Genomic DNA, 20,923 nt, shown 5'->3' on the forward strand with positions numbered 1-20,923 from the left:
GTTGATTCAGGATCGCAGCTTCTCTGGGGCTGCCCCAAAAAACAGTATGTGTCTCACCAATCATGAAACTCTGATGAATCTGGCACAGTCTAGTTGCCTATGGGATAATGGAAATGGGAGTTTGGGCTAATAGACACCATAGCTCACCCCCTCCTCAGCATAGAGCAAGTGAACAAAAATCCCATCTCTCAGATTCCCTTGGGAAGGAAAACAGTTGGCAGAGGTTCCCAAATCTCTGGCCAGGCTGAAGGGTGAAGGTCTTCTCATTTTCAAGACCAGGTCATGAAGAATGGAAGAAGTGCCTGTTTTGTCTAATGTGCGAACACCTCTACAGTCAAGGAAAATGAAGAATCAGGCAAAGATCCTCCAAACAAAGGAAGAAGATAGATTTTCAGAAACCAATCCTAATAAAATGGAGTTAAATAATGTACCCAACAGAAAACTGTACAAAAAAATGTTCACCAAGGTCAAGAGAATCATAAATGCAGGAAGAGATAGACAGCAATACAATAATGGTAGGATATTTTAGTACCTCACTTTTAATAATGAATACAACATCCAGACAGGAGATCGATAAGGACATAGAGTACTTGAATAAAACATAGGCCAAATAGACCTCATACACACAGAAATTTTGGACATATGCTACAACATGGGCGAACCTGAAGGACATTATGGTAAGTGAAATAAGCCAATCACAAAGGACAAATAATATGTGATTTCACTTAAGTTAGGAAACTTAAGTAGTCAAAATCATAGATAACAGAAGATATAATGGTTGTTGCCAGAAGTCCATAACTCCTGGCAGGGAGGGAAATAGGGGGTTGTTTAATGGGTAAAGAGTTTCAGTTTTGCAAGATGAAGTGAATCCCAGAGATGGATGGTGGTGATATTTGCACAGTATGAATATACTACTTAATACTAATTAACTATAAAAATGGTAGTGGTGGGCCGGGCGCGGTGGCTCACGCCTGTAATCCCAGCACTTTGGGAGGCCGAGGCGGGCGGATCACAAGGTCAGGAGATCGAGATCACGGTGAAACCCCGTCTCTACTAAAAATACAAAAAATTAGCCGGGCGCGGTTGTGGGCGCCTGTAGTCCCAGCTACTCGGGAGGCTGAGGCAGGAGAATGGCGTGAACCCGGGAGGCGGAGCTTGCAGTGAGCCGAGATGGCGCCACTGCACTCCAGCCTGGGCGACAGAGCGAGACACCATCTCAAAAAAAAAAAAAAAAAAAAAAAAAAGGTAGTGGTGAATGTCTGTATCACCCCAAATTCGTGTGTTGAAGCCTAACTCCCAATATGATGTTATTTGGAGGTGAAGCCTTCGGGAGGTAATTAGCTTTAGATGAGGCAAAGAAGGTAAGACCTCCATGATGGCATTAGTGTTAAGTAGAGGAAGGGAGACTAGAGCACTCTCTGAGGATGCAGGGAGAAAGAAGCCTTCTATAAACCAGAAAGAAGGTCTTCACCAGCAATCAAATATACCGATTCCTTGATTCTTGGCTTCCCAGCCTCTAGAACTATGAGAAAAAATATCTGTTGTTTCAGCCACCCAGTCTTTAGCATTTTGTCATGCAATGTGACTTAATACAATGGTTTAAAAAAAGAAAGACATACAAAGTGGTATCAATATTGATATCAGGAGGCCAAAGCGGAGGACAATCAAGGAAGTGACAATAGACAAGCTCTATTTCTTCTGTGATAACAAAGATTGGATCATCTACTGCAATGAGAGGCAGAGTTCTATAAAGGATTTGAATATAATTACAATAAGTTTAGAAGAGTTAATTGGTAGATGATAAAAAGAGGCAACTGGATCAAGAAAGGAAGTGCTAAACTCAGTAAAAGGTCTACACAAGTTTGGAATGGGGCAAGAAGAAATCAGCAATATCATATTTTATGATCTTTCTTTGATATTTGTGAAAGTCCACTGAAGAGCATACCGGTGTGTGATGAAATTAATTCTGAAATGTCCGTCTTTATGAAAATGTATTAGAAATAATGTGTTTTTAGGTTTAAAACCTGAAAGTACTTATCATTTACAATTAATGATTGTTTCCAGGATGTACAAAGTCATTGAAAGCCTAGGACAAATTATATTGAACTCTGTCCCCAAATTGCAGGTATTACTTTTTGAAACTCTTAATAGCTAATAATAATAGCTACTATTAATGAAATGTTTTATCAGGTTTCAGGGATTCTGCTAAGCACTTTACAAGTGTTAATTCATTTGACTCTTACAAATGTATAAAAGAAGTACTATTATTCCTAATTTATGTATGAAGAAACTGAAAATTTTGGACTTCTTACAATCTGACATTAATTCTTTATTTTAGGTATTTTTACATGAATTACATAAAATGGCCCTTACTATTATCTTATGAAGTTTTACTCTTAGGTGAGTTTTACAAGTGAGGATACACAGGCATAAAGAGAATAGTAACTAGCCCTGGGTTGTACAGCAACTTAGTTTTTTGCCAGAGTTCAAGGCTAGATAGTCTGAGTATAAAGCCTGTTCTCTGAATTCCTCTGTTTCACCGATTCAGGCAGTGAAATACATGGGATAGATGAGCTCCATACTTGGTTCTGACTTGGTGGTGCAAAGTCTGTTAACACCATTTTAGCCCTATGTTAGCTTTGCTAAATCATTTCTTCAACCTATCATTTCTTGGAATAATGTTTAAAAGTCTTCTTCCTATAGCATCTGGTCCTTTCCTTTTCACAAGCTAAAAAATGTTGATCTTTTTACATTCCTGTCTGCCAGACAGCTTTTATACAGGAAATAGTACCTATGGCTTTCTTTTGGAGGTGTTTCTTATCATTTAGAAGAACTCCATTTATAGGAGTTCTTACAGAGAAACCACATGGTGCAGATGTCAGTAAGGAGTCATCAATCCTGCCTCCATTGGTGTGGAGCTATTTATGCAGTTTGCTTCATTTCAGCTTCTGTTCTTATTGGAACCAAAAAGTTTATGTTCAAGTACTTAAATTTTTCCCATTTTATTTCAATCCTTAAAACTAACTCTTTCATAATCATCAGTGAATTAATTCTTTCAAAGCAGAGAGACAGATAAGGAGAATTCTATAAAATTATCAAAGTGATACGTAAATTCCCCTGTGGTAAAACAAGCTTATCCATATATCTAGAATAAATAATGTTATATAATCTGTGTGAATCACTTAATGAATATTCTTTTCTTAAAGAACAAATTTTCTTTTACAAATAAGTTTATAAGGTTTATCATTCCTTTCTTATAATCTGTAATTTAAAAATAAAACCTTTTTCACATCATTGTACTTTTGTAAATTTAACTGCCTAAATATTGAATCTTATGTCCATACTCTCTTCCCTCGAGTATTTAAAAAATATAAAGTTCATGTCACTTCACTTACCTCCAAGTCTTGCTCTGATAGAAATGTCCGGCACTCCCCTGGAATTCCATTTCCTGTTCTGTTGCAGTTCTTCTGATAGAATTTTTTGCCTTTTTATTGTTGTTTGAAATCCTGTGTCTGGTCTGGGAACTCGATGTTGAGGTTTCACATCACTAAAATCCACTAGGGTTGGTATGGTTCTGCCAATGCCAGGATTTAAATCAGCATCACCACCAGGACTCATAAACCCTGAACAGGAATCACCTAAGGTCACATCATCCCGAAGTGGAAATAATGGATAATGTGGCCCATATGGTGGGGGATAAGGATAATGTAAATGATAGTCTGGCAAAACTGAAGGGGGATAAGGGTGAAATTTAAGAAAAGCAGGGTTGCATTTCTTTTCAAATCTGCCATAGTTATGTCTGTTCTCAAGACCTTTCACAAAAGGCATGTTCATTTTTCTTAAGAGATCACAATAGTGTGGGTAATCTATATTCTCAACAGTTCCTGAAAGGATGGACCTTTTAGAAATACTTATCTTTCCAGGTGTGTCCTGAATCTCTACATCCATGGCCTTTCTCTTTAGAAGTTTTGATAACTATAAAGTATTTCTGATAATTCCTTTATCTTTAACTATATAAACTCTATTTCCAATAACTCAAGATCGGTGTTAAACTAGTATAAAATTGACTCAGCTTTCTAAATGTTGGCAGATAATTTTGATTTTCTTTTTAAGGTAAATATTTTCCTCCACCAAAGGAAGAATAGGGCAATGAAGGAACAGGACAGAAGGAGAGAAAAGCAGAGCCCTTGTTGCTTGGCAACGGCTAGAACTCTTAACACATTGAACGATTTATTATGTACATCATAATTTAATTCTTAAGAAAAACAAAAATAGCCTTGGTACTAATATTTCCATGATACTTTTCTCCCCGGTGCTCAGGAAAGCTGTGTTCATTTACTTATTTTAAAATCTTCCATAAGTTGGTATTTATGGGTATAAAATATATTTAAGGAGGGTAAATAAAGCAGTTAATTCAGTGACAATATATTTCCCAAAAGTATATATGTGACTACAATTAAGTATTTATAGATATAACACTTGCTATCTAAATAAATGTAAATATAAATGCACTGCAAAATACAAACAATACTAAAGTTAAATTGGTATATCTAATTTTTTTTTTTTTGAGACGGAGTCTCACTATGTTGCCCAAGCTGGACTGCAGTGGCACGATCTTGGCTCACTGCAAGCTCCGCCTCCTGGGTTGATGCCATTCTCCTGCCTTAGCCTCCTGCGCAGCTGGGACTACAGGCGCCTACCACCATGCCTGGCTAATTTTTTGTATTTTTAGTAGAGACTGGCTTCACCGTGTTAGCCAGGATGGTCTTGATCTCCTGACCTTGTGATCTGCCCACCTCAGCCTCCCAAAGTGCTGGGATTACATGCGTGAGCCACCGCGCCCAGCCCCAGTATATCTAATTTTTAAGAAAAACAGAAAATTATAATGAAAGTACAGGTACATATTTACATACCCTAAATTATCTTTACTTCCCTTAAATTTACCATGGTGTCCAGAGTAAGAACAGTAAGAGTTTTAAATTCATTTTAGGAAACCACAATGGGTGTCAGTTAACTGTCTACACACACAGTATCATTTAAATCACTAATATATTGGTTCACTTAAAAGTTCTTTTACCTGAATAATTTCATCTTGCATGAACTACTATAAGAGGAAATCCAAGTATTAGAATTTGGGGTAAAAGTTCACATCATCCTTACTGCAGCAAAAATGTTAGAACAGGCAAGATTCTAGCTTTGAAGAGTAAGGCACATAATCATTAATCCGGCCAACTGTCAAGGGTGATATGCTTGGTATAATCAGAATGCCTATGCCCCACTGAAAGTCTTCACAATTTTGAGATATATTATTAAACAAGTGAGGAGATTAAATTAGGTGGTTAGACTGTCAGTCTTAAATCCCTGTCAGATCATAGTATATCAAGTGACAGTTTTTAGCCCACCCATGATCACTCATTTCTTCATATCAAAAGTGATAACTCATTTGTAATTAGGCATTCTATATTTAGTTGCTCAAACTTCATTCTTCAGTGTATTTGCACCAACTGCTTTATTTCTATCACAGCTCTGCTCCCATTAAGTAAATCCTTGCAGCAGCAGAAAAGTAGAGGCATGAGTTTCTTTCAATTTCTCTAAAACAAGTTCTGGCTATAAATGGCCTCTTAGGCTGTGTATGGGAAAAAATAATCCCCATAACTTTGTACTTAGAATGAATCCTTTACAAGAGACAGATTAACAAGAGAAAAACAGAAGTTCATTAATATATTTCATTTATATATGAGGAACACCCAGAGAAAGAGTAGTTCTCAAAGAAGCATCTTTGAATTCCAGCTTGTATAGCATCTTCAACAAAGACTAGGAAATTTTTAGAGATGTGACAAAGGAAAACGACTCTGAGTCTCTATAGGCAGTAACTTGGGCTAAGCAAACAAATAGCAGACAAAAGATGGTTAAAAATAAAAGCTAATATTAATTCCTCTGGTATCATTTCAAGGCTAATGAGGGTCTGAAGCTGTCTTCAGTGGTTAACCTTTATTCTCCCTGGTAAAGGAGCAGGGCAGGATACCTTTTGTCTTTCTAAATCTATGTCTTGCTTCTAGGTAAAAAGAGGGAAGGTGGACAGCTCTCCTGCATCCGCTGGTTCTTGTCTTCAGGGCAGCAATCCTTCATATTTGAGAAGGTATATTCTGGTCTCCCACACAGGATAGATGGTTTTGTATGTTTTGCTGAATTTAGGTGATACTATAAGATGATTTTCCAGTCTATTTTAGAAAGTAAACTTCATCTATGGTTGTTTCCTCTGTCCTTCCATCAAGCTTCTTTCTGAGGCTGAAGGCCTTACTTACCTTTAATTCCCACGTGTATTGCATTTATCTCCCAATTAAGTTCCACACATCCATAAAATACTAGCTGCTGACATTACTAGATCAAAGCAATCCACTGAGGGCTCTACACGTCTTAACTCATACATTCTCACTATCGGTTGTTCGAAACTGGGTCCCACATCTACCACCTGGCTTACAAAAAGGGCCTTCCCTCTGATCACAAACCCTTTGCAAAGGTAAAAGCACTGGCTTTGAGGCCCAACGATGCTCTCTCAGCTCTAGGATCTTGGACAAATCACTTATGTTCTTGAGGATGCCCTGCGTGGCGGTGTTGTCCTGAAGGCCTGGGGGCCGCACAGCAAAGCAGGCGAGTGCAGGCCCCACCAGCTACGTGGAGACACAGGCGGACCCCCAAGTCTACCATCCCGGCGGAAGTGGGTGCACGTCCATCAGGTCCGTCGTTCCGGTCCTCCGCCCGCCAACTTCCGGCTGCAGGTGGAGGCGCGTCGCTTAACGACCTTCCGCGCGGACGGTGGGCAGCGACGGCGGCGTGTGGATGGAGGCCTCGGCCCTCGGCCCGGCGCGGCGGGGCAGGCGGCGGACCCGGGCCGCCGGCTCCCTGCTCTCTCGGGCCGCCATCCTCCTCTTTATCTCCGCCTTCCTCGTGCGGGTGCCCTCATCAGGTGAGGGTCCGCGCCGCCGGGCCAGCTCCGCAGGGACAACCGCAGCTTCCCCCACTCTTCGAATTGCCTTTTCTTGTGTCACGTGCATCCCTGTTATATAGACACCTTGCTCACTAATACGTGACAAGAAAGGTTTGTTTTTTATAGAAGTCGCACTCTGTATTTGCATAGAAGAGTGAATGACAGGAAATTAAGGTATAGATAGATCACCCACAGTTGAAGTTTTAAAATTAAATTGCTTTGTTAATAAACTCCTTGATTCAGTCCATGGGTCATCTGCCAGGTTTGCATTTCAGTGTGTGAACTCTGTAATGATGTGCTCAGTGTTTTTCAAAGTGAATAGGCAACGTGCTGCTTTGAAATTATCCGTGATGGTGGAGCGCCATCTATTGGTTTTAGCTGTAAAATATAGGAAATAATGCGATTTTAAAGTTTTGACCTCTCAAGAATTGAAGTACTTTTCTATACTGTTTTAAAAATACATTTAAGGCAGGGCGCGGTGGCTCACGCCTATAATCCCAGCACTTTGGGAGGCCGATTTGGGCGGATCACAAGGTCAGAAGATCGAGACCATCCTGGCTAACATGGTGAAACCCCATCTCTACTAAAAATACAAAAATAATTAGCCGCGCGCGGTGGCGGGCGCCTGTAGTCCCAGCTACGCGGGAGGCTGAGGCAGGAGAATGGCGTGAACCCGGGAGGCGGAGCTTGCAGTGAGCCGAGATCGCGCCACTGCACTCCAGCCTGGGCGACAGAGCGAGACTCTGTCTCAAAAAACAAACAAACAAACAAACAAAAGAACAAAAAATACATTTAAGATACTGATGAACAAACACTGAGGAAGGAAGTGAAAGTTTAATTGAACTGTTCTTTAACTAGAAAGGTTTGGGCTGCATTATTTCATGTTGAAATTCTAGACTCATAAAACAAAATATCTCCCAGAATTGATAAAATCACAGATTTGCTTCATATGAAAAAAGTTGTTCAAATAAGGAATAATGAGAAAAAGAAGTCCTCCAAGAATATAAATGTAAAAGGAATGTGGAGGTAGGCAGGGGATGGGGGAGGAGAAAGTAAGTAAATAGAGTCAATAGAGATTTAAAAATCAAAGTCCAGGCATCAGAAATCCAAAGATGATGATTCTATACGTATATGAATAACTGATAGCCATCAATTGCCATGTAGGAGAAAGAAGCTTCTTGGATATGGTTCATGGTCGTGTATTAGGTGTGAAAAGGTTTTTATTTTAAAATTTTACCTGGTGATCTTTTGATGAAATGAGATTAGACCTTTGAGGTATAAGAAATAGAATAAGCAGTTAGTATCTTATAAGTGATGAATAGTGAAGGCCTCATATACCTTTTTACAATTTTTACAGTATTCTCATTTTCTACAGTAACTGTAAGGATGGAATTATTATTAGTCCCATTTTGCATATGAGAAAACTGAAACTCCTAGAGTCAAAAGTGATTTTCCTAAAACCAGTACATGGCAGAATTAGGATTTAAACTCAAGTCCTCTGGCTTTGATACCACATCCTTTTCTTTGCACTTTGCTATTCCTGTCAGCTAAAGGCTATTTGGGTATAATGCTTTATTGCATTTTTATACTGCCCCTCACATTATTATGCCCATCACATTTGCTCATTTAACAATGAAGACTATCAGAATATGTTTCACAATTGTTATTTAATATTTACAATGTGTGAGGTGTAGTGTTTGATACTGATATTTGATAAGTTAACATAAACATTGATCCCACTATCAGTGGAGCTTATAATCTAATAAGGAAAATGATATGTGTGCATCAAGAGCTATAGTACAATGTAAGCCAGTGTCTACAAGGGTTTTTCTGATGTTCTCTTATAGAATTTTTATAGTTTCAGGTCGTAGATTTAAGTCCTTAATTCATCTTGAGTTGATTTTTATATAAGGTGAGAGATGAGGATCCAGTATCATTCTTCTGCATGTGACTTTCCAATTATCCCAGCACCATTTAGGCAAAGATTTCGTGACCAAGAACCCAAAAGCAAATGCAACAAAAACAATGACAAAAATGCCAGACTTAAGTAAACTAAAGAGCTTTTGCACAGCAAAAGGAACAGTCAGCAGAGTAAATAGATAACCCACAGAATGGGAGAAAACCTTTACAATCTATACATCTGACAAAGGACTAATATCTAGAATCTATATCTAGAATCTACAAGGAACTCAAACAAATTAGCAAGAAAAAACTCCCAACAACCCCATCAAAAAGTGGGCTAAAGACGTGAGTAGGCAATTCTCAAAAGAAGTTATACAAATGGCCAAAAAACATATGAAAAAATGCTCAACATCACTAGTTATCAGAGAAATGCAAATCAAAACCACAGTGTGGTACCACCTTACTCTCGCAAGAATGGCCATAAACAAAAAATAAAAATTAATAGATGTTGGTGTGGATGTGGTGAAAAGGGAACACTTCTGCACTGCTGGTGGGAATGTAAACTAGTACAACCATTGTGGAAAATTGTGGAAATTCCCTAAAGAACTCCACATTGGAACTCCCGAATGTAGAACTACCATTGGATCCAGCAGTCCAACTACTGGGTGTCTACTTGGAGGAAAAGAAGTCATTATATGAAAAAGATACTTGCACACACATTTTTATAGCAGCACAATTCACAATTGCAGAATCATGGAACCAGCCCAAATGCCCATCAGTTAATGAGTGGATAAAGAAACTGGTGTATGGTATATATATAAATTGTGTGTGTGTGGGGGGGTATATATATATACACACACATAAATATATGTGTGTGTATATAAATATGTGTATATATACGTATATGGAATACTACTCAACTATAAAAAAGGAATGAATTAATGGCACTTGCAGCAACCTGGATGGGGTTGGAGGCTATTATTATAAGTGAAGTAACTCAGGAATGGAAAAACAAAACATTATATATTCTCATTTATCAGTGGGAGTTAAGCTATGAGGATGCAAAGGCATAAGAATGATACAATGGTCTTTGGCGACTCAGGGGTGGGAGAAACGGTGGGAAGGGGGTGAGGGATAAAAGGCTACAAATTGGGTTTAGTGTTACGTGATGGGTGCACCAAAATCTGAAAATCCTTACTAAAGTATTTATGGAACCAAATACCACCTGTTCCTCCAAAACTTATGGAAATTAAAAACAAAAAACTATAGTACAGTGTAGAATGAGTGTTATTAAAAAGGTGCTGGTGATGTACTGTGGCAGGTAAGAAGTGCTAAGGACAAACGAGGTTTGAAGGAGAAGGGACTTGTGATTTGCGTCTTGAATTGTGGGAGATGTGAACTTCTAATAATGAAGAGAGTATTCTAAATGGATTTAGAAAAAATCAGAGGTGAGATATAAAATGGAGAAGCAGTAGGTAGATTAAATTTATCAGATCGTTTGAGGGGGAATAGAGTTGGAACAGTGATATCAACTATCAGAGGAGATTGACTTATGGCTCTTCCCCTCAACCAATACCAAAGATACTGTAATACTATACTTGAATATTTTAGAATATCTAATGAGACAAATTGTTGATCATTTTTTTTTTGATAGTTGGACACTTGGTTCGATTACCAAGAGGTTTTCGCTTGACCAAAGATTCAGTGAAAATAGTGGGATCGACACATTTTCCAGGTATTCATGAATATATTTTCACTAATTTTAAAATAAATTATTAGCATTTGTTTAAATTTTATCAGTCTTGTCCAAAAGGCTAATGTTCTTCAGTTATCCTAGTCTCCTAAGGCCCTTTTCTTCCTAGAGAAGTGGATTAAAGTTGTTTGCATATGGTTAGACTCATCCAGTTCTAATACTGTAAGCTATAACTGCATAAGTGTACAAAGAATAATTATTTCTAAAAGTTATCTAAAGTTGCCTGTAGTGGATTTTTATTATATAATAATTAGCTATAATACTAAGTGTATGTAGTGCAAATATGGTAATACAAATCATACATATTTTGGATTCAAAGATTTGCAATAGTCACATGAAGTGTAGCAACTACAGCTTGTTTTGGTGTTTTTTAAGTTGTAGCAAATTCACATGCCATAAAATTCTTCCTTTAAAGTGCACAGTTCAGTTGTTTTTAGTATATTGACAAGATTGGACATATATTGACAACTGTTACCCCTATCTAATTTTACAACATTTTCATCACCCCAAAAAGAAAGACCTAATCCATTATGCAATCATTCTTCAGCCCTGGAAACTACTTATCTACTTTCTGTCTCTATAGTTTTGCCTGTTCTGAAAATTTCATATAAATGGAGTCATACACTGTGTGCCCTTTTGTGTCTGTCTTTCACTTAGTGTAATATTTTTGAGGTTCAGCCATGTTATAGAGTGCATAAATACTTCATTCCTTTTTAGGGTGAAATAATACTCACTTCTCTACCTAGCGGTACATATGGGACATATGGTAACCCTATGTTTAATATTTTGAGGAGCTGCCAAACTATTTTTTAAAGAGCCTAAGCTATTTTACTTTCACACCAGCAATGTATGAGGGTTCAAATTTTCCAATATCCTAAACATTGTTATTGTCCATCTTCTTTTTTTATAGCTTTCGTAGTATGTGTAAACTGGTATCATTGTGGTTTTGATTTGCATTTCCCTAATGACTAATGATGTTGTAACTCTTCATGTGTTTTGTGGCTATATGGATACGTCATTTGCAGAATACCTATTCAAGTCCTTTGCCCATTTTTAAATTGGGTGGTTTTCTTTTTGTTGTTGAATTGTAGAGTTCTTTATATATTCTATATATTGGATATATGATTTGCAAATTTTTTTCCCAGTTGGTGGATTGTGTTTTCACTTTCTTAATGTTTTCTTTGAAGCATATGTTTTAAACTTTGATAAAGAAGTCTAATTTCTATTTTTTATATGGTGCTGGTGCTTCAGGTATTATATCTAAGAAATTATTGCTTAATCAGTGGTTACAAAGTGTTATTCCTATATTTCTTTATAAGAATGTTGTAGTTTTAACTCTGACATTTAGGCCTCTGATCTATTTTGAGTCAATTTTTGTGTATGGTGCAAGGTAGAAGTCATACTCATTTTTTAGCACATGGCTATCCAGTTGTTTTATCACCATTTGTTGAAGAGATTATTCTTTTTCTTTTGAATTGGCTTGGCACTTGTATTGAAAAGCAATTGGCCCCAGATGTATGGGTTTATTTTTGGACTTTAAGTTCTATACAATTGATTTATATATCTATTCTTATGCTGATACTTTGCTATCTTGATTATTGTTGCTTATAATAAGTTTTGAAATCATTAAGTGTGAGTCCTTCAAATTTGTTCTTTTTAAGATTGCTTTGTCTTCCCTGGGTTCCTTGCAATTCCGTATTCTAGAATCACCTTGTCAATTTCTGCAAAAAGGTCTATTGAGATTTTAACAGGTATTTCATTGAATCTGTAGATCAATTTTAGGAGTATTGTCACCTTAACAATATTAAGTCTTCTTATCTGTGAAATTGGGGTGTCTTTCCATTATTTCAGTTTATTTAGATCTTTAGTTTCCCTGAATTATATTTTGTAGTTTTCAGTGTACAAGTGTTACATTTCTTCTGTTAAATTTACCCCTAAATATTTTATTATTTTCAATGATATTGTAAATGAATGGTTTTATTCAGTTAGTTTTTGGATTGGTCATTGCTAGCATGTAGAAACACAATTGATATTTTCATACTGATGTTATGTAAAACTGGTATCAGTTTTCACCATTAAGTATGATGTTAGCTGTGAGTTTTTTGTAGAGGCCCTTTATCAGGGTTACGGAGTTCCCTTCAATTCTTAGTTTGTTGAGTTCTTTTATTGTGATAGGGGTTGAATTTTGCTAAATGCTTTTTCTCCATGTATAGCAACGATAATGTGTTTTTTATTCTTTATCCTGTTAATATGATGCATCACATTGATTTTCGTAGTTTGAACTTGCTTTGCATTCCTGGGATAAATTCCAGTTGATTATGATGTATAATCCTTTCTTATGTTGCTGGATTTGGTTGCTAGTGTTTTCAGGATTTTTATGGCTATGTTCATAAGGAAAATTGGTCTGTAAATTTCTTGTGATGCCTTTGATTTTGGTTTTAAGATAATACTGGCTTCATAGAACAAGTTGGTATGTAATTACCTCCTCTTCTGTCTTTTGGAAGAGTTTGTGAAGGATTGTTTTGTTTTGTTTTGTTTTTTTTCAGACGGAATCTTGCTCTGTCGCCCAGGCTGGGGTGCAGTGGCCGGATCTCAGCTCACTGCAAGCTCCGCCTCCCGGGTTTACGCCATTCTCCTGCCTCAGCCTCCCCGTAGCTGGGACTACAGGCGCCTGCCACTTCAGCCCGGCTAGTTTTTTGTATTTTTTAGTAGAGATGGGGTTTCACCGTGTTAGCCAGGATGGTCTCGATCTCCTGACCTTGTGATCCGCCCGTCTCGGCCTCCCAAAGTGCTGGGATTACAGGCTTGAGCCACCGCGCTCGGCCAGGATTGTTGTTAATTCTGTTAATTGTTTGGTAAAATTCACCAGTGAATTCATTTGGTGCTGAATTTTTCTTTGTGGGAGGTTTTTTGATTACCAGTTTAATCACTCATTTTAGGCCTATTCAGACTTTCTATTTCATTATGACTTTTTTATGGGAAACTATTAATCAAAGGTTACTTGTGTGGGATGAGTTGCTTCTCTCTTGCTACTTTCAAGATTATCTCCTTGTTTATGGATTTTGACAGTTTGATTATGATGTATCTGGCTATGGATTTCCTTTAAGTTTATCATAATTGGAGTTAATCGAATTCTTGGATATGTGGATTCATGTTTTCAATCACATTTGGGATGTTTTGTCATTATTAAAAAATTTCTTTTTCTCTCTCTCCCCTCTTTCGGGACTCTGATTATGCATACATTGATATGCTTAATGCTTTTTCAAAGGTCTCTTGAGTTACTGATGTTTATTCTTTTTTTCTTCTTTTTCTCAGACTGGATAATCACATGTTGACCTATCTTCAAGTTTGCTAATTCTTCTGCCTTCTCAATTTGCTATTGATTCCTTCTAGTTAATTTATCATTTCAGTTATTGTACTTTTTAATCTGCAGTTTATTAAAAATAATTTTTGTATCTTTATTGATTATTTTCTATTTGGAATATCATACATTCTTTATTACTTTCTTTGATACTTTCTTTTTTTATTGGTTTTCTTTGATTATATGTGAAATATCTAACTTAAAATCTTTATCCAGTAAGTCCAACATTTGGTCTTTCTCCAATAATTGACCTTCCTTGGAGTCTGTTTCAGTGGGTTACTTTTTCTATGCATATGGCCATATTTTCTTGGTTTTCTGCATGTCTCGTATTTTTAGTTGAAAACTTGACATTTACAATAATATAGCAACACTGGAAATAAGATTCTTTCTACTTCCCAGAGTGTGATGTTGCTGCTGTTTGCTGATATCATGTATTTGTTCAGTGAGTTTCTGAACTAATTGTGTAAGTTTTGTATTCTTTATCACATAGCCGCTGAAATCTCTGCTTAATTAACTTAGTTAAGCTAATGATTGGACAGAGTTTTTATTAAACATCTTGAACCAGTTAGTCTCCTAGTCTTTGCTGAGGGTGTCTTTGTGCATGTTGTGACATACTTTTCAGATAGTTGGCAACTCTACCTTATCATTCACTTTACACTGTGCAGAACCTCAATTTCAGCCAAAGGAGAGAACTTAAGGCCTCTTCATCTTTACTGAGTATACAGATTGTCCTAGGCATGTACACAGTCCTTTGCATGAGTATGTCCTGCTATTTTTTCAGGAATATTCAGAACAATTCAAAGTTCCTGTGGACATGACATTCCCCAGCTTTTCCTCTTAAGGGTTTTGGTTAGCCTATTGTTTTCCCCAATTGTTGTTCACTATATCAGGCAGTTCACAAAGTTAAATGAGGGCCTCTAATTGTTTTTAATGAATTATTTTGGGGAAAAGGCTTTTGGCAGTAGGCGAAGTCCAAGTCAGGTCAAGTATGGACAGCCTTTAATGTGAGATCTTCCAGGATGTTGACTCATAGGTTGCATACTGATAGTACTCTGGGAAGGAGGCTTTGAAGGCATTCTAACCATGCCTGCCCCTTCCATTGGCTGCCAGGCCACTGGTTCTCACTGGGATTGTAAACTGTTGGTTGTCATGGCTCCTTATTGCAGAGCTGGGAAAGGAGGCATGGAAATCAGGCACGTTAAAATGCTACAAGCTCACTGTTTCTACCAATTGTAATTAGTTCCTTAGGGATGCTGGAACAAAAGAACCATAGACAGGGTGGCTTAAACAACAGAAATTATTGTCTTACAGTTGTAGTGGCTAGAAATCAAAAATCAAAGTGTTGACAGAGTTGGTTTCTTCTGGAGACTTTGAAGAAAGAATCTGTTCCAGATATTTGTCTTTGGCTTTTAGATTGCCATCTTTTCCCTATCACTCTGTATCCTCTTCCCTCTGTATTTTCTGTTTCCAAATTTCCCCTTTTAATAAGGGGATCAGTCATATTGGATTTGGACCCAGCCTGATGACTTCATTTTAACCTGACTTCCTCAGTAAAGACTATTTCTAAATAAGTTTATATCCTGAAGTACTGGAGATTAGGACTTCAACATATTAATAAGAGAGGGAGGACACAATCAACCCATAAATCAGATCCAGTTGTTTTTCTTGAATAAATGTTTTCTGGATTGCTATATTTGATTAATTTTGAGTTTGAGTTCTGGAAATGTTTATTGTGATAATTTCTACATTTTTCCTCCTTACTTTTATGAAGGAGATAATTTTTGGAGTTCCTTATTCTGCCATTTTTATTGATCTCCCCAGTGACAACTTTTAAAGCTGAATTATAAAATGTTATCTGGGTAACTAATTTCCCTTTTATTTTCTTTTATTGTATAATATTAAATTTATTCTTAAAATAGATTGCCATTCCAATTCACTAGGTAGTTCTTATATCTCTTGAGTAGATTATTATATGATATTTCATTGGTTTTGGCCCATAATATACTGACTGCATGATTTTTTGTGCCTTCCGTTTCTTCTGTCATGTAAGGTCTTGGCATCTGTCTGTGTTGGCCACTTTTCAGATTTGTGACCCTCTTTTTAACTCGTTCACCTTTTGCATATTCTTTTCAGGTCAGTTAGTTTTCCATTTTCATTAACTCGTGTATTAATTCACTGAGCCTTTATTTATATTTTGTTGCACTTTTAGTTTATTCTATTTTTTTTTTTTAGTGTATATAATAAATGCCATTTTGTATTTTTTTTTGGTACCTGTTCAGAAGTTTTCTGGGACTGTATATTATCCAGGAGAAGAGGTTTTAGCATCATAGGACCTGAGCATTCTCAATCTCACTGACGTTGCTCTTCAAAAAGGCTGCACCAGTTCACACTTCCTTCAGTGGAACTTGAGGGGCTCCCATTTTCCCACATCCTTATCAGCACAAAATTTTACCCAACTTTTTCCATATTTGCTAAGCTGAAGATTATGTTGCCTCTGCCCATTCTTTTCTTTGTTGTTTTCAAAGGAGTTCTTTTTCATATTGTTTATATTCCAGTTATAAATACGTTATTAACTTTGTGGCAAATATCCTCTTCCTACTGTCAAATTTGTTAACTTTGCCTGTGTTATACAGGATCAAACAGAAATTGTTACCATTAAGAAGTTGAGTTCAGTAGTTTTATATTTGTACTTTTTGCTAAAATAATTTTCTATAACTGGTTCAGACAAAAAGGTATTATTTTCTTTAAATAATGACTTGCCTTCAGGAATTCAGTGTACCTGGAATTTATTTTTATATACAGTAAGAGGTATAAATCTAAGTTTACTTTTGCATATATTTTGAGATAACTTTTAACTATAATTTATTGATAATCTATATTTTCTCCAGTGATTTTAGGTACCACGTCTACCACATATATATCAGTTATTTATACCAATTTGATTTTTTTCCTTAGACCCATTATTTGTTCCTACACCAGGCCTCTCTTTTTTAATTTAGTGTAAATATTAATATATCTCAATAACTCTTATTGCTAGTCCCTCCTCTTTGCTTTTCTGTTATAGAATTGTTTCAGATATTTATGAAGCTTTAATCTTCCTAATGGATTTTAGAATCAGTATTGAAGAGCTTCTTAAATAATTTCTTCTGGGATTTTGCTTATGTGTTGATAAATACATTTGGGAATAAATTGACATCTTTAAAGTTACGTGTATACAATGATGATTATGGCATTGTGGTCTAATTTTATGTCTTTTGCTAGAGTCTAAAGATGTTCCCCATATAGGTCTGATTATAGAGGGACTTTTGTTTATTGTACTCTAAATATTATCTTCTTTCCTGCAAAATGGTTTAATGCATTATTGTTGATGTAGAGGAATATTATTTGTTTTTGTGTGTTGATCTTGCATTGGGAAACTCTTCTGGATTCATGTATATTTGCTGTGAAATAGGTACAGGGATTAGTGGGGGCGAGAGGAAGGGCACAGTCATGGTATGAGGTACTGTCAAGCCAAAGCACAAAGGATATACTTATGCTGAGTTTCCAAAGATGAGGAGGAACTTACACCAATAAAATTACAAAAGAATGATGCTGTGTGCTGCTATGGCATGGTTAGGGCAGAGGGTGTGAAAAGAGGTATACTGAGATATATGCAAAAGACAGATCATGGAGAGTGGTGCCAGTAAATCATGCCGAGGAGTGAAAATTTATGGGGTAAGCATTTATTAAAGAAGTTATTAAAGAAGTTAGGCAATCTATTAATGCAAGCATTTCATTAAAGTATTCAAAAAGAAAAAAAATCACCTCAATCAACGTAGAAAAAACATTTCTTAAAATTCAGTGCTGATTTATGTTTATGATAAAAACAAATAACCAAAAACAGAGGGGAACTTTCTTAACCTGTGGAAGGGTATGTACCTAAAAGTGCATTCAATAAACATCATGCTTTATGGTAAAACTTTAGAGGAAGTCTCTTAAAAGTCAAAGAGAATTTTGATTCTCTTTATTTTACTGGATCACAAAAATCTTTGTATACAGTGTGTCAGTGAAGAGTTGCCACGCAGTGTCTAGAGGGTTGTTGGAACCTTTCCTAAAAGTTTGCTTATGAGTAAACTTAAAACAATGGAATCTTTACCGAGTTCCTTTTGTATTTTCTAAAGGATACTAGTTTTGCTTACTTATCAGGATTTAAATTTCAAAGCAAATGAAACAAAATGCTTTAATATTTAAAATCAATACAAGCATAAATTTGCAGACTTTTTAATCACTTTATCATTTTTATTCAGTACATCATGCTACATCATTGTGAACAATGCATTATTCTGCTAATCTAAACAATTTTAAAGCTCTAATCATGTTTGGTGTCTTTACAAAACAGATAAAGTGTAGATATAGTATTAATACTTTGTTATTGAAATAATATTCTGAGAATAAAACAGGTTAGTGTACAGGAGCTCTGAGTGAAAAGTACTAACACATTATGCTCAGGTTGGGGATACATGTACACGCACATACATGCATACACATATATACATGCAAATACATAATATATTTTTAATGTTAATTACATAGAATGCAATGAAATTTAGTTTTTATCAGGTAATAGCAATAATTCAAAGTACTCTTATTATTGCATGTAACCCAAAGTACAATAATGTACATTATAGAGAAAGAAAAGAATGTAAAATACTATTGGAACATTTTAAATATTGTATTTTCAGTGAAAGTGTATGTCATGCTCCATCAAAAGAGTCCACATGTGTTATGTGTAACGCAACGACTGCGAAATGCTGAACTGATAGACCCATCATTCCAATGGCATGGGCCTAAAGGAAAAATTGTTTCAGGTAGGATTTTTTTTCAATTATTATAATTAAATAAATGTATCTGAGTTGTGTGCAACACAAAAAGAATGTTTGTATCTCATACATATTTATGTTATTTCCTCAATTCTTTTTTTTGCGATTTCCTTCTGGAGTTAGAGCTAGCAATGTAGATAGTGTTCCCATTTTTACGTAGTTTATTTTGATACAGAGACATACTCTAAGAATGAACTGTTTAGAGGGCTCTCAAAGCATCTATAATCCCCAAAAGGTACTTTTTTCACTTAGAAATTACTGTTTGTATGACTGATTTGATCAATATTTCCTCTAGTCACCTTTTTGTTTTTTAATCTTGAAATACAGATTTTACTTTTATTATAATTTTTTAATTGGATAAAAGCTGATTTTTAACACTGTAGTTTTAAAAAACTACAGTTAACTTAGCTGACTTTGTTTCTAGCCTTGCATAAAATATAGATTAATGAGTTTTCATTTTGAAGATCTGTTCAGTCATTTTTGTATACCCTCAGAGAAAATTTTTCTTTATTGCTCTATATACCATATTTTCTTTCCTTTCTTTTTAAAAATCTTACTGGTATTTTGAGATCGTGTCTGTGGATAAAAACTTACAGGCTTACTTTATTTTCTTGGATGAAAGAGAGCAATATATTTATACAAAGACTTGCGAAAGAAGCTTAGGAAATAGTAATTTTTAAATATGTTTTAATTCATATTTATGTAGCTAAGAGATCTCAGTTGTATGTTTCTGTGATATTTATGTTGATTCTAAAATAGGTAATTTTAAAGAGTTAATCTCCTCTTTGGGTCAGTCTGTGTTTTTCTTAGGACGAATTATTCATCATTCATTTAGTGAGTGACTACTTGATGGAAGCTGCTGTGCTAGGTTTTATGGGGGATAGAAAGATGAGACATAACCTCTGCCTCACAACACTAGCAAAGTAGGAATGATTGTGCAGTTTGTTCATGAGATCAGCAGGACTCATTAACAGAAATTCTAATAGGTTTTGCAGCTTATATAAGTCACAGAAGTGGTCCAGGTGTAAAAGCACCCAATACTGGAAATACAATCAGATTTTATTTTTGTTGCTCTCTAATAGTAGCACATAATGTAATAGAAACGTGTATATTGAAACTCTGCAAGTTGAAAAATAGAAACATTTAAGCATTGAATTTTTCTATTGTCATTTGTTGCTCCTTTGCTTTGGAAATTGAAATTTGAAATTTTTTCTTCAAGGTGCCATGCCAGGTCTTGCAGTTTATATTGCAAATATAGTATGAAATTCAATTTATCCTTTAAGTAGGAGCAATATTTATTTTACTCACTTTTATAATAGAAAAGTAGGTATTCATAAATGTAGTTATTTCCAGGTAAAGATACAATCCTGTTACTACGTTGGTTTTTACTTTTATAAAAACTATTCTCAGGGAATTCTGGTATTTTAACTTTATGATTATATTATAGTTTTCAATACAGTATTTTATCATAGGTCACTGTCTACCAGTTGTAAAGCTTATTAAGAACACTATACTTTTTATTTCAGAAAGGACTGGAAGAGGTCTAATTTCTTAAAGTTTGAAGAACGGAGAAGCTTTTTGGACTGTAGTTTAAACTACACTGTACTTATCATTTTATGAATATCTCAAAGATAGTTTCCCTTAATTTGAGCCAAATAAATCATGTAATTATGTGATTACTTGTACATTCTTTTGGAGAAAATACTCAAGTTGTTTGGATGTGTTATGAAACATAGGGAGCAAATCTTAGATTTGATGTCTCTCTTTTTCTCTGTTTCTGTTCAGTATTGTTTATTTACAAAGAATTGCCTTTATTGCAATAAGTTCTGTACCTCCCACTCTGACCCTCATACTATTCTGATGAATTAACTCTTTTTGGTGTGTGGACTTTCCTACTTTTCTAAATATTCACACAAACATCTGTAAGTACTCACACAAGTGTTCAGCTTTCCTACATCAAGCTATTAACAATCAGTTACCTTACATAGTTGCCATTTTTGTGTATGTGTGTGGTGAGAACATTTGAGATTTACTCTTACAAAATTTCAAGTATACAATAC

General features: G+C 35.7%; 2 protein-coding genes across 9 annotated transcripts in view; one reads left to right on the plus strand and one right to left on the minus strand.

Moving 5' to 3' along the window:
- The window catches only part of SPMIP7 (sperm microtubule inner protein 7), a 65,131-nt gene extending 60,980 nt beyond the window's left edge, over positions 1-4,151 (minus strand). Inside the window, exon 1 of the mRNA XM_001085774.5 lies at positions 3,396-4,151. Coding sequence (XP_001085774.2) covers positions 3,396-3,948 — 553 coding nt within the window. The 5' untranslated portion in view covers positions 3,949-4,151. The remainder of the gene's footprint in view (positions 1-3,395) is intronic.
- Positions 4,152-6,748: 2,597 nt separating this feature from the next.
- Positions 6,749-20,923, plus strand: part of ZPBP (zona pellucida binding protein) — a 149,374-nt gene continuing 135,199 nt past the window's right edge. For 6 of the 8 annotated variants that reach the window (XM_015133559.3, XM_001082779.5, XM_015133560.3 and 3 more), the window contains exons 1-3: positions 6,749-6,967; positions 10,545-10,625; positions 18,726-18,851. In XM_015133559.3, the coding sequence (XP_014989045.3) occupies positions 6,841-6,967; positions 10,545-10,625; positions 18,726-18,851 (334 nt within the window). In that variant the 5' untranslated portion in view covers positions 6,749-6,840. The remainder of the gene's footprint in view (positions 6,968-10,544; positions 10,626-18,725; positions 18,852-20,923) is intronic. The other 2 variants (XM_077997979.1, XM_077997980.1) reach the window with 1 other exon arrangement.

This window comes from Macaca mulatta, chromosome 3, assembly GCF_049350105.2.
Source record: "Macaca mulatta isolate MMU2019108-1 chromosome 3, T2T-MMU8v2.0, whole genome shotgun sequence".
In the NCBI taxonomy this organism is placed as follows: Eukaryota; Metazoa; Chordata; class Mammalia; order Primates; family Cercopithecidae; genus Macaca; species Macaca mulatta.